We start from the raw sequence: 17213 nt of genomic DNA on the forward strand, positions 1-17213 counted from the left end.
GGAGACCAGGATTTGGGCTTGGCCAGTCTAGACTAGAGAAAAGAAGGACCAGATGCATTCCAGCATTTGAGGGGCTGCCCCAAAGAAGAGTTGGGGGTCAACCTATTTTCCAAAGCACCCGAAGGTAAGACAAGAAACAATGGATGGAAACTAACCAAGGAGAGAAGCAACCTGGAATTAAGGAGAAACTTCCTCACAGTGAGGACAATTAACCAGTGGAACAGCTTGCCACCAGAAGTTATGGGTGCTTCATCACTGGAGGTTTTCAAGAAAAGCCTGGACAGCCACCTGTCTGAAATGGTGTAGGGTCTCCTGCTTGGGCAGGGGGCTGGACTAGATGACCTCCAAGGTCCCTTCCAACCCTTATTCTATTCTGTTACCATTGGGGCTGACCAAAACTAGATGCACTGTTCTAACCGTGGAACCTGGAGAAACAGACATCCAGGTCTTGGACACTGAACGCCAAGTCCTTCTAATCTAACTGATCAGGAGAAGTAAGCTTACTCGCTGGTGTGTCTGCGGGAAGAGTGTTAACAAAGATGACAACCACACGGACACAATGGAAACTCTGCCCCTTTTTTGTGTGCGCTTTGTGAGAAAGAGTCAGCTTTCCGTTGTGCAACCCCGTGCAGATTTTTTGCAATTTCCAACTCGGAAGGATTCAATTCGAGAGCCGTTTCAGGTTGAAATATATATGTATGTATGTATGTATGTATGTATGTATGTATGTATGTATGTATGTATGTATAGGTCTTTGGTTATTCGGGTTTTCTCCCGCGTAAAATTGGAGGTGTCTTGGCAACGTTTCGACGAAGTCTCATTCGTCATCTTCAGGCTGGTGTTTTTGGCTTCGTGCTTCTAGGAGCAATGTGTGTGATCGCAACTGTTTCTTCCTTTTAACCTCCAGTGGGGGTGTGAACTGATTGGGTGGGAGCTTGGCTGTGTTCTGATTGGGTGGAGGTGTGTTCTGATTGGTTGGGGGGTTTGGCTGTGCTCTGATTGGATGGGGGGTTGGCTGTGCTCTGATTGGCTGCGTGTGTGTTCTGTTTAGGTGGGGGCTTGGTTGTGCTCGGGTTAGTCTGAGTAGCAGGGGGATTTGAGCTGGTGAGCTGTGAGCTCCTAGAAGCACGAAGCCGAAAACACCAGCCTGAAGGTGACGAATGAGACTTCGTCAAAACGTCGCCAAGACACTTCCAATTTTACGCGGGAGAAAACCCGAATAACCAAAGACCTACATACAAACACCCGCGAAAACCTCAGAAAACAAATATATATATATATATAAAATTAACAACAACCCACTGTACTGTTATATCTTTAAAATATTTCAAATGCTGTTTTCCCTCCAGCTGCGACTATCGAAAGCATAATATTATGCTAAGAAATGACATTCATACTTTAGGTTCCAAGCCTGAATAGATTTGAGGAGGGAATATAAACGATATACGTGCCAGCAACGCATGGATGGATTTAACTCCGACTTCTAAAATAGGTGGGAAGAGATGTGCTCTCCGTTAAAAAAAAGAAGAAAAAAAACAACGAAAATGCAGAACAAGGTGGGTTCCTCGACTTACGACCACAACAACGGAGCCCAAAATTTCTGTTCCTGAGCCAGATGTCGGTTAAGTGCGTTTCACCCCGTTTTACGACCATTCTTGTTAAGTGAATCGCCGCACTTGTGAAGTTAGTAACCCCGTTGTTAAGTGAATCCGGTTTCCCCATTGTCTTTGCTCGTCCGACGGTCGCAAAAGGGGGAAACCTTGACTCTGAGACAATGCCACCGTCATAAATGTGAGTCGGTTGCCAAGCGGCCAATTTTTTGATCACGTGACCGCGGGGAGGCTGCAACGGTCGTAAGTGTGAAAAACGGCCATACGTCATTTTTTTTCAGTGCTGAAAACGGTCACTAAATGAACGGTTGTAAATCAAGGACTACCTGTATCTTGGATTCGGGGAAAAAATATCAAGTAGAGTTAGTCCTTGACTTGTAACCATTCACTTAGAGACCGTTTGAAGTGACAACAGGACTGGAAAAAAAAGTGATTTACGACCGTTTTTCACACTTACGACCACGGCAGCGTCCCCGTGGTCAAAATTCAAGCGCTTGGGAACTGATTCATACTTACGACGGATGCACCGTCCTGGGGTTACGTGATTGCTATTTGCGGCTTTCCCAACCAGATTCCAACAAGCCAAGTCAAGGGGGGGAGAGGGAGGAAACTGGATTTGATTAATGACCAAGTGGTGCATTTTAATAACTGCAGTGATTCGTTTAACGGCCGTGGCAAGGAAGGTCGTAGAATGGGGTGCAAGAGCCGCTTTGCTTAGCCGTGCGAAATTTTGGTCCCTGTTTTGTTCATAAGCCAGGCCGGGCTATCAACATAACGATTTTAAATTGGGGTATTTTAAATTTTTGGGATTTTAATTGGAGCCTAATTATTTAATGATTTTAAATTTTAATCGTTGTTTTGTTCTGTGTTTTTAAATAGGCTGTACACCGCCCTGAGTCCTTCGGGAGAAGGGCGGTATAGAAATAAAAGTATTATTATTATTATTATTATTATTATTATTATTATTATTATTATTATTATTATTATTATTATTTTATTTTTTTATTATAAATGGAGGAGTTATTTCCGTGAAGCTGAGCAACATGCATTGCATTAGGTATTACAATAACGATATAAAATAATTCACATTTTTGACAGGACGTTTCCAGCTGCTCTGGAGCAGGAAACATTCTTGGGGGGGGGGGGGACAATTTCCGGAAAACCATCTCTTCCATTCCATTCCAGCAAGATCTCCCGACCATTAGAAGGGCAGGCAAGAGGCAATGGCCCTTAAGTTCTTAGCCATGAATCATAGCTTGTTTAGGGACATGGGATTTTTTTTCCCCCTGCAAAGTTCAAAACAGGAAATAAAAATAATGGCTCAGATCCTAAACAAAGAGACCTCTCAATGTTTTCTCTCACTCTTCACCCCCAGCAAAGGCCTTTCCGAAAAATGATAAAGTCCATTGCCCCCAGACCCAGAAGAAACGAGGGGAGGGAGGAATCCCCATGGATAGCAAGGGAGGGAGGGAGGGAGGGAAGAAGGAAGGAAGGAAGGAAGGAAAGCAATAAAGGGAAGGAAGATAAAAAAGGGAAGGAAAGAAAACAAGAAAGGGAAAGGGAACGAAGGAAGGAAAACGATGAAGTTAAAAAAGAGGATAGGAAGGAAAACAAGGAAGTGTAAAAGGGAAGGAAGGAAGGAAAGAAAATAAAAAGGACGGCAGGAAGACAAGGTAAAAGAGGGAAGGAAGGAGAACAAGAAAGTTAAAAAAAGAAAGGGAAGGAAGGAAAACAAGAAAATATAAAAGGGAAGGAAGGAAGGAAAGAAAATGAAAAGGACGGCAGGAAAACAAGGTAAAAAAGAAAAGAAGGAGAACAAGAACAGGAAGGAGGGAAGGAAGAAGGAAGACAAGGTAAAAGAGGGAAGGAAGGAGAACAAGAAAGTTAAAAAAGAAAGGGAAGGAAGGAAAATAAAGTATAAAAGGAAAGGAAAGAAAGAAAACAAAAAGGATGGCAGGAAAACAAGGTGAAAAAGGGAAGGAAGGAAAGCAAGAAAAGGAAGGAGGGAAGGAAGGAAGACAAGAAGGTGAAAGAGGGAAGGAAGGAGAACAAGAAAGTTAAAAAAGAAAGGGAAGAAAGAAAAACAAGGAAGTGTAAAAGGGAAGGAAGGAAGGAAAGAAAATAAAAAGGATGGCAGGAAAACAAGGTAAAAAAGAAAGGAAGGAAAACAAGAACAGGAAGGAGGGAAGGAAGAAGGAAGACAAGGTAAAAGAGGGAAGGAAGGAGAACAAGAAAATTAAAAAAAGAAAGGGAAGGAAGGAAAACAAGAAAGTATAAAAGGGAAGGAAGGAAAGAAAGAAAACAAAAAGGACAGCAGGAAAACAAGGTAAAAAGGGAAGGAAGGAAAACAAGAACAGGAAGGAGGGAAGGAAGGAAGAAGGAGGACAAGGTAAAAGAGGGAAGGAAGGAGAACAAGAAAGTTAAAAAAAGAGGGAAGGAAGGAAAACAAGAAAGTATAAAAGGGAAGGAAGGAAAGAAAGAAAACAAAAAGGACGGCAGGAAAACAAGGTGAGAAAGGGAAGGAAGGAAAGCAGGAAAAGGAAGGAGGGAAGGAAGGAAGACAAGGTGAAAGAGGGAAGGAAGGAGAACAAGAAAGTTAAAAAAGAAAGGGAAGAAAGAAAAACAAGGAAGTGTAAAAGGGAAGGAAGGAAGGAAAGAAAATAAAAAGGATGGCAGGAAAACAAGGTAAAAAAGAAAGGAAGGAAAACAAGAACAGGAAGGAGGGAAGGAAGAAGGAAGACAAGGTAAAAGAGGGAAGGAAGGAGAACAAGAAAATTAAAAAAAGAAAGGGAAGGAAGGAAAACAAGGAAGTATAAAAGGGAAGGAAGGAAAGAAAGAAAACAAAAAGGACAGCAGGAAAACAAGGTGAAAAAGGGAAGGAAGGAAAGCAAGAAAAGGAAGGAGGGAAGGAAGGAAGACAAGAAGGTGAAAGAGGGAAGGAAGGAGAACAAGAAAGTATAAAAGGAAAGGAAGGAAAGAAAGAAAACAAAAAGAACAGCAGGAAAACAAGGTGAAAAAGGGAAGGAAGGAAAGCAAGAAAGTATAAAGGGGAAGGAAAGAAAGAAAACAAAAAGAACAGCAGGAAAACAAGGTGAAAAAGGGAAGGAAGGAAAGTATGAAAAGGAAAGAGGGAAGGAAAGGAAGACAAGGTGAAAGAGGGAAGGAAGGAGAACAAGTATAAAAGGGAAGGAAAGAAAGAAAACAAAAAGGTCGGCAGGAAAACAAGGTGAAAAAGGGAAGGAAGGAAAGCAAGAAAAGGAAGGAGAGAAGGAAGGAAGACAAGAAGTTGAAAGAGGGAAGGAAAAAAGGAAGCACAGAAAACATGGAAGTTAAAGAAAGGGAAGGAAGGAAAAGTGAAAAAATGGAAGGGAGGAAGGGAAGAAACACAAAAAGCAAGAAAGTGAAAAAGAGAAGGAAGGAAAGAAAACAGGAAAGTGAAAAAGAAAAATACCCATCAGCCTTCAACTTTTCTACCTACATGAGGATTAACAGGAGCCACAACAACGTCACAGGCTCACAACATCCTTGTGGAGTTGCACAATGGCACTGCGATGCACACAATATTGTCACAACTCTCACCGCACTCCTGTAGTTTCAAACCCCACCTAAATTCAATACCTGGATTATTATTATTTTTTCCTTGCGTTTATAAAGCTGTAACGTCCCATCTTGGCTTTGTCTTACTTTTTACTTCTTAAAAATAAATCTTTTTTTCTCCCCGCTTGCTGCCCCCTAACCCCCCCAAGGAAATCACTAATTTTATTCGGGAGTGGGGTGGGGGGGGCGTTGGTGGAAGTAATAAAAACTCATTTCCCATTTTAGGGCATCGGGGAACAGCTGGAGTAACAACAGCCCAAGTTCCTGTCTAATAATAATAAGCGAAAACATCTGTTCATTCGATTGAAGCTCGCCAATTTCTCAGCATATAAATTCATACGAGTTTTGACTTCATAAGCTCAAGGAGAGATCCGATCTAGAAATAAGTAGAAATTTCCCAGGCAGTGAAAACAATTAATCAGCGGAACTGCTTGCCACCAGACGTGGTGGGAGCTTCATCACTGGAGGTTTTTAAGAGGAGGCTGGAGAGCCACTTGTCTGGAATGGTAGAGAGTCTTCTTCTGTTTGAAGAAGGGGGTTGGACTAGATGACCTCCAGGGTCCCTTCCAACTCTGTTATGCACTGTATTCTGAGATTCATACTCAAAATGAGGAGGAATTTCCTAACGGTGAGAACAATGAACCGGTGGGACAGCTTGCCACCAGAAGTTGTGAGTGCTCCATCAGTGAAGGTTTTCCAGAAGAAATCGGACAGCCCTTTGTCGGAAATGGTACAGGTAGACCTCGACTTACAACAGTTACACTTAGTGACCATTCAAAGTTTCAACGGCCCTGCGACGTATTTCTTTTCTAATCCTCGACTTAACAACGGTTCATTGGGAAAAGCGACTTACGACCGTTTTTCACGCTTACGACTGTCGCAGCATCCCTCCCCATGGCCACACGATCAAATTCAGATGCTCACATTTACGACGGTCGCAGTGTCTCGGGGGGGGGGTCACGTGATTTCCCCTTTTGCGACCTTTTTGACAAGCAAAGTCCATGGGGGCAGCCAGACTCATTTAACAACCGGGTTACTAACTGAACAACTGCAGTGATCCACTTAACAACAGTGGCAGGAAAAGTCGTAAAATGGGGCAAAGGTCAGTTTAAAAATGTTTCACTTAGCGACATCAATGTCGGGCTCAATTGCAGTCGTAAGATTGAGGACTACCTGTAATATTTGCCACTATTGCAAAGGACCTGTATATGATCTCTTCCATGAGCAGAGGGCTAGTCTAGAGGACCTCCAAGGACCCTTCCAACTGTATTATTCACATTAACTTGCCGTGTTCCCTGCAGCCAGGGAGCCGAGCAAATTCCTTTCTCCTGCTTTTGAGAGACCAGGCGACCTACCCCCCCACCCCCCCAATACCACTCCTCAGAATTACAGCTAGTCCTCGACTTACGACCATCCGTTTAACTAGGTTCGGAGTTACGGCAGGCTTGGGAAAAGTGAATTACGGCCTGTCCTTGAAATTGTTCCCGCGGTCACATAATTGCAATTCGGATGCTGGACAAGAGTTGCAAGGGTCTTGCAATTCCGTGATTCCAATTTGTGACCAACATGGTAGAGCATCTCTTTCTGCAACGGGGGGGTGGACTAGAAGACCTCCTTGGTCCCTTCTAACTCGGTGATTCGGTTATTCGGGACTGGCTACCGAGGTGTTAGCCCAACCAACTTTTCCTGCAGGATTTGAGCCGTCCAAGAAAGTTCTCCTAGAAAATGTGAGTTGTGACCCCCCCACATTCTGGTCAGGAGTGGGGAGAGAGCCAATTGTAGAAAGCACCAGTCCCTCTTGGCACCACATTATGGGAAAGCCCCCCCCCTCTTCAAATTAACCCCCCCTTATTAGGAATGTCCTCCAGAAGCTTTTAAAAACCACTTTTTTTTGCAAGAGAGTGAGGCTCCGTGAGGAAAACATATTCGATATTAAATCATTACTCTTCCGGTATATTGCATTCTCTTTATTTATTTATTTTTGCTGAAGTTATTGATGGGCTGATTATGAGGCCATCGAGTTGTTTTCGATGCGGAGATACCATGTGATTCAGGGAGGGAGGGAAAAGGAAGGAAGGAAGGAAGAGAAAGAAAGAAAAAGAAAGAAAGAAAGAAAGAAAGAAAGAAAGAAAGAAAGAAAGAAAGAAAGAAAGAAAGAAAGAGAAAGATGGAGGAAGGAAGAAAGGGAGTGAGGGAGAAAGAAAGAAAGAAAAAGAAAAAAGAGAAAGAAAGAAAGAAAGGGAGGAAGGAAGGAAGGAAGAAAGAAAGAGGGAGAAAGAAAGAAGGATGGAGAAAGGAAGGAAGGAAAGAAGGAAAGAAAAAAGAGTGAGGGAGTGAAAAAGGGAGAAAGAAAGAAAGAGAAAAAAGAAAGAAAAAGAAAAAGAAAGGGTGGGAGAAAGGAAGAGAGAAAGAAAGAAAGAATGAAAGAAAGAAAGAAATGGAGAAAAGGAAGGAGGGAGGGAGAAAGAAAGAAGGATGGAGAAAGGAAGGAAGGAAAAAAGAAAGGAAGGAAAGAAAAAAGGGAGTGAAAAAGGGAGAAAGAAAGGAAGAAAGAGAAAAAAGAAAAAAAGAAAGAGGGAGGGTGGGAGGGAGGGAGAGGAGGAAGGAAGGATGGGTGCGAGGGAGAAAGAAAGAAAGAAAAAAGAAAGAAAGGGAGGGAGGAAGGAAGAAAAAGAAAAAGAAAGAAAGAGGGAGAAAGAAAGAAGGATGGAGAAAGGAAGGAAGGAAGGAAAGAAGAAAAAAGAGGGAGGGAGTGAAAAAGGGAGAAAGAAAGAAAAAAGAGAAAGAAAGAAAAAGAAAGGAAGAGAGAAAGAAAGAAAGAAAGAGGGAGGGTGGGTGGGTGGGAGGGAAAGGAGAAAGGAAGGAAGGAAGAAAAAAGAAAGAAAGAAAGAAGATAGAAAAAGGGAAGGAAGGAAGGAGTGAGGGAGGGAGAGAGGAAGGGAGGAAGGAAGGAAGGAAGGAAGGGTGTATTTTGGCAGATACGTCCAGATGTCCAGGGTTCTGCGGCCTCACCCTGCCTACATTTTTCCACTGAATTTTTAAGCAATATTTCTCGATCTCAGCATCTCTAAGACCTGTGTGGACTTTAACTCCCAGAATTCCCCGGCCAACAAAGCCGGCTACCGAATCCTGGGAATTGGGCTCCAGCCGCCTTAAAAGTAGCCAAGATTGAAAACCCCCAAACTAGGCAGGTGAGGGTCACGGAACAATCCGGGAAGAGCCCTTAATCCAAGCTTTGTCCTCCGTAATCCGGATGATGACCCTTTCATCCCCCGCTGAAAGTAAACGGAGCCCATCCGATTAACCCCTTTCCCGTCCCCAACATGCGTCAGATGTTCCTTCCCTTTCCGTCGTCGGTGCCACCACAGGTTTCCATTGGCAGGCTGAAACGGCCACTGGGAGAAGCACAGCCGGTGGAACTCTCTGCCACCAGATGCAAGAACTGAACAAATCCTTTTTTTTTGTTTTGTTTTTTGCTAATGGAAAAGTTCCCGGCAACAAAGTTGGGAAAACACAGCAACTTTCTGTCAAATTGTAATACACCAACACTACACGATGGTAAACAACTGGATTTGTCCTCTAGAAGTAGTTTTTATTATGATTTTAAGGCAGTCACGCCACCGGGGTTGAAAAAGTGAATCTGATTTCCCACTGACTTTGCTTGTCAGAAAATCCCAAAACATGACCTGAGATACCACAACAGTCGTAAGTACATGCCAGTTTCCAAGCCTCCGGATTGTGATCACGTGACCCTGGGGATGCTAATAAGGAAATATATCCCACATCTTTGCATTCGCTCCGGCGCACCAATCGGCTGAGTCCGGACCGGGTTTTTTCCCCAGCCCGTAAATCCTGTGGGATTACATTGGAAAAAGATAATTTATTCTAGCATCTCTTATGTTTTTACTGAAGGGCTTGGAAGCCAAGAAGGAAAGGAGCAATTTATGTCTTTAAAGTTCTTTCAAATGTAATTATTTACGTTTCTTTCAAATTGAATCATTCCAATCTATTTAAAATCTAATTACATTTATTTAAAGGGTAATTATTTACATTCATTTAAAATGTAATCGTTTAAATTGAATTGCAACTTCATCATTTAAAAAAATAATAATTATTTAAATATATTTCAATTTTAACCATCTAAATTTATTTTAAACTTTAATCCTTTCAATGCATTTAAATCTTAATTGTTTAAATGCATTCAGAATGTAATTATTTAAACGAACTCAAAAGTACAACCATTTAAATCTATTTAAAATGCAATTGTTTACATTTATTTAAAACGTCATTGCTTACATTTTTTTAAAATTTAATCGTTCCCGGCGCCTTCCAAATGCAATTATTTCAATGTATTCCCGATGTAATTATTTAAATGAATTCCACATGAATTTAAATGAATTAATTATTTACATTTACTTTAAAAAATGTAATTGTTCGCGTTTATTTAAAACGTAACCGTTTCCGTTTGCCTAAAATTCAACGGTTTCCACTTACTTAAAATGCAATTGCGTTTTTCACAACTTAATTATTGACATTTATTTTGAAGTATTTATTTAAATCCAGTTAAAACTTTGTTATTGGTTTTTTTTAAAAAATTAAAATTTTGTGCCACCAAAAAAACCACCTCATTTGCAAGCTCCTTTTTGCAGAAGTGTGTGCAATTGTACAATACTTTGCTGGCAGTTTAAGTGCCCACTTTAGTTCTCCTTCTGGCCTTTTCTGCAGCAAGACAACTCCCAGCCCGGGTTTCAGACTGCAACCCCCATCATACCCAGCCAGCTGTGGCTAATGGGACTGCTAGTCCCAGCTGCCCAATGCGCCATTTGCAAAGATTGCAATGAACGGTCCCAGAAACCAAATCCATGCTCCGAAAACGGTTCCCTCTTTGGGGGGTGAAAAAAAATCGGTGCCCACTCCCCGGATGAAACCCCCTACTCCATCCCGTAGGCAATAAAAAGGGGAGGGGGCTTCTCAAAAAGGAAGAAGAACAGCGACTCCACCCATTCACGTAAAGGAGCAACAGGCCTTTAGCCAAAGATGTTGGGGGAAAAAATCCCAGCTGCTGTATTTGGGACAATAATATAAATTTGCTTTTTTGTTATTTTTGCAAAATATATATATATGGGGAAAGGGAAATCATTCCCATTTATATTTTAGGCAGACCCTCTGAGAAGTTGTTGATCCAAAGCCGGGCGCTTTCAATAAACAAGGAGGAATTTTAAGGATGAGCCATGTGTAAAGGACGCCACGAAATGGGTGTAGGAAAAAGTTAAAACATCTGCAAAGGGAGGGGGCGTGGGTGCATCCCCCTGGAGAAACAGATTGGGTGGGGGGGGTCTTTCTTCCCACCGCAGGTAAACAAGCGAGAAGGTGGTGGACCATCACGAACAGGTGAGCAGAGATGGAGGGAAATCTTCAAAACGGGACTAAACTGACTTTTGTAGGTTATAGAGCAGTGTTTCTCAACCTTGGAAGCTTGAAGAGGGGTGGACTTCAACTCCCAGAATCCCCCAGCCAGCGCTGCTGGCTGGGGGATTCTGGGAGTTGAAGTCCACCCCTCTTCAAGCTACCAAGGTTGAGAAACACTGTTATAGAGGGAACAAAAGGGAAATTTATCAAATTTGCAGATGCTCCTTAAATTGGCAGGAATAGCCAACGCTCCCGAAGATAGGCTCAAGATCCAGATGGAGCTTGGCGGATTTGAACCCTGGGCCCTATCGAACAAAATGAAAACGCAAGTTTAACCGAGCTGGAAGGGACCTTGGAGGTCATCCAGTCCAACCCCCCCCCCCACCGGGTAGAGAAAAGTAAAATCTTACACTTAGGCAAGAAAAAAACCAAAAGGACACATATAAACTGGGGGGAAACCAGGCTTAATAGCAGGAACTGCTAAAGAGCCTTGGTGGCGCAGCAGACTAAGGGGCTGTTAAGTAGCACCAGCTGCCTGCAATTACCGCGAGTTCGAATCTCACCAGGCTCAAGGTTGACTTTCCATCCTTCTGAGGGAGGTATACATACTAAGCAGGTATATATAAAAGTATGAAGGCTATTGCTTTACGCATTGTAAGCCGCCCTGAGTCTCCGGAGAAAGGCGGCATATAAATTGAATAAATAAATAAACTGGGAAAGGGATCTTGGAGTCTTAGTGGACAAACAATTAAATATGAGCCAGCTGTGTGCGGCAGCAGCCCAAAAAGCCAACGCAATCCTAAATTGCATTAACAGAGAGATACAATCAAGATCAAGGGAGGTATCGGTACTAATATCGCTCCCAGCGTAACCTGCCTGATAGGAATGTTTTTTTTAAAAAAAAAAAAAAATACAGCTACTATTTACTCCTCGACTTATAACTGTGAAATTTGGAATTTACAATGGCACCGGAAAAAGCAGGGTGGATAAAAAATCAATGATTTTTTAAAAAAAATAATAAAAAAAAATCGGATTTTTTTTTATTTAAATCGGATTTTTTTTTATTTAAATCGGATTTTTTTTTATTTTTATCAAATTTATTTTAATAAAAAAACTTTTGGGGTAAAAATCTATCGTGAGATAGTTTTCTATTTAAGATACATCAATAATTTAGTTTATTCAGCATGAAATGGAGCTGAGTTACGTAGCAGGAGGCTGTAGATTCTGCAACGCTGGGACTATCGGTCAGTCAACGGTGGGTCAAAGGAGGAGCAGAGAAAAATTATGATTTAAATCGAGTTGATTTAAATCAAGCCTTTTTACTAGGGATTTAAATCATGATTTAAATCGTGATTTAAATCCACTCGATTTAAATCAAATCCACCCTGGGAAAAAGTGACTTATGTTATGACCGTTTTTCACTCTTACGACCATTACAGTCATGGTCACGTGATCAAAATTCAGCCGCTTGGTAACTGACTTGTAGTTACGACGGTCACAGTATTCTGGAGGTCACGCGGTCCGCTTTTGCGACCTGCCGACAAGCAACGTCAACGGGGAATCCCAATTCACTTTAACGACGGCGTTCCTCATTGAACAACCGCAAGGGATTCACTTTAATGACTATGTCAAGGAAGGTCGCAAAATGGGACAAAGCCAACTTAGCAACTCTCTTGCTTAGCAAAGGAAACGTTGGGCTCAATTGTTGGTCGTAAGTCGAGGGCTACATCATTGGCAAACCCCTGGAGTTGATCAACCCCGTCCCATGACTAGTACTGAGTTCGTAAATTCCAGTGGCGGTGAATTACACAGCTCCCAAGAGTCCTGCCTGCCCTCCCGATTGAGGGGTTCTCCTCCCTGCCACCCCACCACCCCCCCCTTTGCTGAGAAACGAGCAATGCTTCTCTGGGTGGCCTCCTTTCTCTCAGCCTCAGTTTTCTTGTCTGGGAAATGGGCATAAGGCGGCTCTGGCAAGACTAAATTGCAACCTGCACTTAAGACGACAAAAGGAACTCCTCCTTTTGTTCAAATCCGTGGCTAATAATAGACGTTGACTAATTGATGGCTGAGATGCCTGCCAGTTTCTGTTTACGACGATTCACGAGCCTCCTTGAGAAGACGGCGGTGGCTCTGCCTGGTGCAGGAGCAGTCTACCTTAGCTTACCATCTTCGTAGATAGGTCTTGCCAAGAGCCCCCGGGCTGGGCTTTTAATTTGGCTGAAGCGCACAGAGCGTTTACAAGGTAGTCCTCGAGTTATGACCACAAACCGAGCCCAACTTTTTTTTTTTTTTTGGTTACTAAGCAAGACAGTTCGTCTGCTCCGTTTTACGATCCTTCTGGCCAGCGTTGTTAAGCGAATCGCTGCCGTCGTTCAAGTTAGTCGCACGGTCATGAAGTGAATTCGGCTTCCCCCCCCCCCCCACTGTTCGTCAGAAGGTCACAAAAGGGATCACGTGACACCCCCCCCCGGGACACGAACCGTCATAAATACGAGTCAGTCGCCAAGTGCTCCGAATTTTGAGGAGGTGAAGGGTGGGAGATGCTGCAACGGTCGGAAGAAGTGTGAAAAACAGTCACAAGTCTCTCTTTTCAATGGCGTTGTACCTTCGAACAGTCGTACGCAGATGGTTATAAGTCAAGGACCTGTCTGTCATTTGGAATCCAAGGCAGGGAATTATGGACCTCTGGAATGGAGAAGGGCGGGGGGGGCGCTGCCACAAAGATGCATGGCTGCCATCTTGCCTCTCTTTACACAGCCCTGGATGTGATTCTCCATCCTATTATCCCAGTCACCAAATGGAATTCCTAGCATGGAAAAGGGGGACCCCTTGGGGTCATCCATCCCAACCCCGCCCACCAAAGCATCCAAAAAGGACTTGGTGGGTCCAGCTTTTATCTTCTTTAACCCAATGCTGGAGGGTGGCGACTTTCTCCATCTTATCCTATTCACCAAATGGAATCCTAGCATGGAAAGGGGGACCCCTTGAGGTCATCCAGCCCCACCCCACCCCACCTCCGCCCACCAAAGCAAACCAGAGAAAGGATTTGGTGGGTCCAGCTTTTATCTTCTTTAACCCAATGCTGGAGGATGGCCGGCAGTGAGATCGCTCTCACTCACTCACTCACACTACACACCACAGACACACACACACACACACAAATCCTTCCCCCTCCCTTCCCTTCCCTTTCTTTGGGGAGCCACAACTAACAGAACCACCACGTCGCAAGGGGACCTCCAGAGGTCTTCTAGTCCCAACACTCCTGGCTCAATCAGGAGCTAACAGAACCAGCAGGTCAGAAGGGGACCTCCAGAGGTCATCTAGTCTCAACCCTCCTTGCTCAAGCAGGAGCTAAGAGGACCACCAGGTTGCAAGGGGGACCCTCGAGGTCACCTAGTCTCAACCCTCCTTCCTCAAGCAGGAGCTAAGAGCACCATCGGGTCGCAAGGGGACCTCCAGGGGTCATCTAGTCTCAACCCTCCTTCCTCAAGCAGGAGCTAAGAGCACCACCGGGTCGCAAGGGGACCTCCAGAGGTCTTCTAGTCCCAACCGTCCTTCCTCAAGCAGGAGCTAAGAGCACCATCGGGTCGCAAGGGGACCTCCAGGGTTCATCTAGTCTCAACCCTCCTTCCTCAAGCAGGAGCTAAGAGCACCACCGGGTCGCAAGGGGACCTCCAGAGGTCATCTAGTCCCAAACCTCCTTCCTCAAGCAGGAGCTAAGAGCACCACCGGGTTGCAAGGGGACCTCCCGAGATCATCTAGTCCCAACCCTCCTTCCTCAAGCAGGAGCTAAGAGCACCACCGAGTTGCAAGGGGGCCGCCAGAGGTCATCTAGTCTCAACCCTCCTGGCTCTAGCAGGAGCTAACAGAACCAGCGGGTCGGAAGGGGACCTCCCGAGGTCATCTAGTCCCAACCCTCCTTCCTCAAGCAGGAGCTAAGAGCACCACCGGGTTGCAAGGGGACCTCCCGAGGTCATCTAGTCCCAACCCTCCTGGCTCTAGCAGGAGCTAAGAGCACCACCGGGTCGCAAGGGGGACCCTCGAGGTCACCTAGTCTCAACCCTCCTGGCTCAAGCAGGAGCTAAGAGCACCACCGGGTTGCAAGGGGGACCTCCAGAGGTCATCTAGTCTCAACCCTCCTGGCTCTAGCAGGAGCTAACAGAACCAGCGGGTCGGAAGGGGACCTCCCGAGGTCATCTAGTCCCAACCCTCCTTCCTCAAGCAGGAGCTAAGAGCACCACCGGGTCGCAAGGGGACCTCCCGAGGTCATCTAGTCCCAACCCTCCTTCCTCAAGCAGGAGCTAACAGAACCAGCGGGTCGGAAGGGGACCTCCCGAGGTCATCTAGTCCCAACCCTCCTGGCTCTAGCAGGAGCTAACAGAACCAGCGGGTCGGAAGGGGACCTCCCGAGGTCATCTAGTCTCAACCCTCCTGGCTCTAGCAGGAGCTAACAGAACCAGCGGGTCGGAAGGGGACCTCCCGAGGTCATCTAGTCCCAACCCTCCTTCCTCAAGCAGGAGCTAAGAGCACCACCGGGTTGCAAGGGGACCTCCCGAGGTCATCTAGTCCCAACCCTCCTGGCTCTAGCAGGAGCTAAGAGCACCACCGGGTCGCAAGGGGGACCCTCGAGGTCACCTAGTCTCAACCCTCCTGGCTCAAGCAGGAGCTAAGAGCACCACCGGGTTGCAAGGGGGACCTCCAGAGGTCATCTAGTCTCAACCCTCCTGGCTCTAGCAGGAGCTAACAGAACCAGCGGGTCGGAAGGGGACCTCCCGAGGTCATCTAGTCCCAACCCTCCTGGCTCTAGCAGGAGCTAAGAGCACCACCGGGTCGCAAGGGGGACCCTCGAGGTCATCTAGTCCCAACCCTCCTTCCTCAAGTAGGAGCTAAGAGCACCACCGGGTTGCAAGGGGGACCTCCCGAGGTCCTCTAGTCCCAAGCAAGCCCAGCCCAGCCGCGTCGCTCAAGCCAGCGAGCCCGGCCACCCGCCCCAGCCCTTACCTAAGCGGGATCTTGATGGCCAGGTAGCGGTCGACGGCCACGGCCAGCAGGCTGAAGATGGAGCTCTGGGTCAGCACCAGGACGAAGCAAGCCAGGAAGAGGCAGGCGTGGAAGTCGGTGGTCAAGCCCACGCTGATGGTCACGGCGAAGGGGATGGCCAGCAGCCCCACGGCCACGTCGGCCACGGCCAGCGAGACCAGGAAATAGTTGGTGGCCGTCTTCAGCCGGCTGTTCAGCGCCACCGCCCAGCACACCAGCACGTTCCCCGCGATGGCCAGCGCAGCCATCAGCAGCTCCACCGCGATGTAGAGCGCGGGCATCGCGCGGGCGGCCAGCCGGGAGGAAGAGGAGGAGGAGGAGGAGGAAGACGGTCCCCGAGCTGCGCTCAGCGGCGGCGGCGCCAGCATCCCCGCCGGGGGCACCCAGAGGCCATCTAGCCGCACCCCGTCGGGGCGCCAGGGGCCGTCCGGTTGCAAGAGGGGCTCCACCGGCCAAAGCCAGGCTGTAACCCCGAGGGTGGATCTCGGAGAACCAGCCGGACGGGCTGCGCGAGTTATTTTTTTTTTTTTCCCCCGGATCGGACCGACAGCGGTTCCCCCGCTCAAGTCCCCGGCGAGGCGCTCGCTCGCCTTTGGGCGAAGGCAGGCAGCGCTGCGCCTCTATAAAGCACATGGAGCCCCGGAGGGGGCGTGGCCGAGGCGAGCGCGGCCCGTGATTGGCTGAAGCCCTTTCTCCCGTAAATCCCCGATTAGAGCGGCGCTGCAATTTCAGCGCCCGGCCCGGAGTGCGGAGGAGGGGAAACGGGCGGTGGCCGGGACACCGGGAAGCGAGTTTCTGGCTCGGCCGGCCTACCTCGCGGGGTTGTTGTTGTTGTTGGAGCAGAGATTTCCTTCTCTGTAGAGTTTTTGGTTTTTACCCCCACCCCAGGGATTAAAGCGCCTGGCTGGGACAAGGCACCGAGGAGAGGCGCTTCTTCCAAGGCGCTGCGTGCTTTCCCGCAAAAAGGACGGGGCCGGAGGGAATTAATAATAATCATTAAATTGTTTGCAGAAGGAATGGCACTTTGCCCATGCTGTGAAAGATTTGCGCTTTGCCTATGCTCAGAAGGAATTGCACTTTGGCCATGCTCTAAAAGATTTGTGCTTTGGCCATGCACAGAAGGATTTGCACTCTGCCCATGCTCAGAAGGAATTGTGCTTTGCCCATGCTCAGAAGGAAGTGCGCTCTGCCCATGCGCAGAAGGAATTGCACTTTGGCCATGCTCAGAAGGAATGGTGCTTTGCCCATGTTCAGAAGGAGCTGAATTTTGCCTATGTTCAGAAGGATTTGCACTTTACCCATGCTCAGAAGGAATTGTGCTTTGCCCATGCTCAGAAGGAATGGCACTTTGCCCATGCTCTAATTGCGCTTTGTCCATGCACAGAAGGATTTGCGCTCTGCCCATGCTCAGAAGGAATTGCACTTTGGCCATGCTCAGAAGGAATGGTGCTTTGCCCATGCTCAGAAGGAGCTGAATTTTGCCTATGTTCAGAAGGATTTGCACTTTGCCCATGCTCAGAAGGAATGGCGCTTTGCCTATGCTCCATGATCCTTCCC

At 46.5% G+C, this 17213-nt stretch overlaps 1 protein-coding gene across 1 annotated transcript in view; it reads right to left on the reverse strand.

Annotated features, from left to right (window-relative positions):
- ADORA2B (adenosine A2b receptor) overlaps positions 1–16244 on the reverse strand; it is a 40518-nt gene extending 24274 nt beyond the window's left edge. Inside the window, exon 1 of the mRNA XM_087890286.1 lies at positions 15618–16244. Coding sequence (XP_087746412.1) covers positions 15618–16024 — 407 coding nt within the window. The 5' untranslated portion in view covers positions 16025–16244. The remainder of the gene's footprint in view (positions 1–15617) is intronic.
- Positions 16245–17213: the final 969 nt, after the last annotated feature.

This window comes from Pantherophis guttatus, chromosome 1, assembly GCF_059756535.1.
Source record: "Pantherophis guttatus breed Tessera chromosome 1, ASM5975653v1, whole genome shotgun sequence".
NCBI classification, from domain to species: domain Eukaryota; kingdom Metazoa; phylum Chordata; class Lepidosauria; order Squamata; family Colubridae; genus Pantherophis; species Pantherophis guttatus.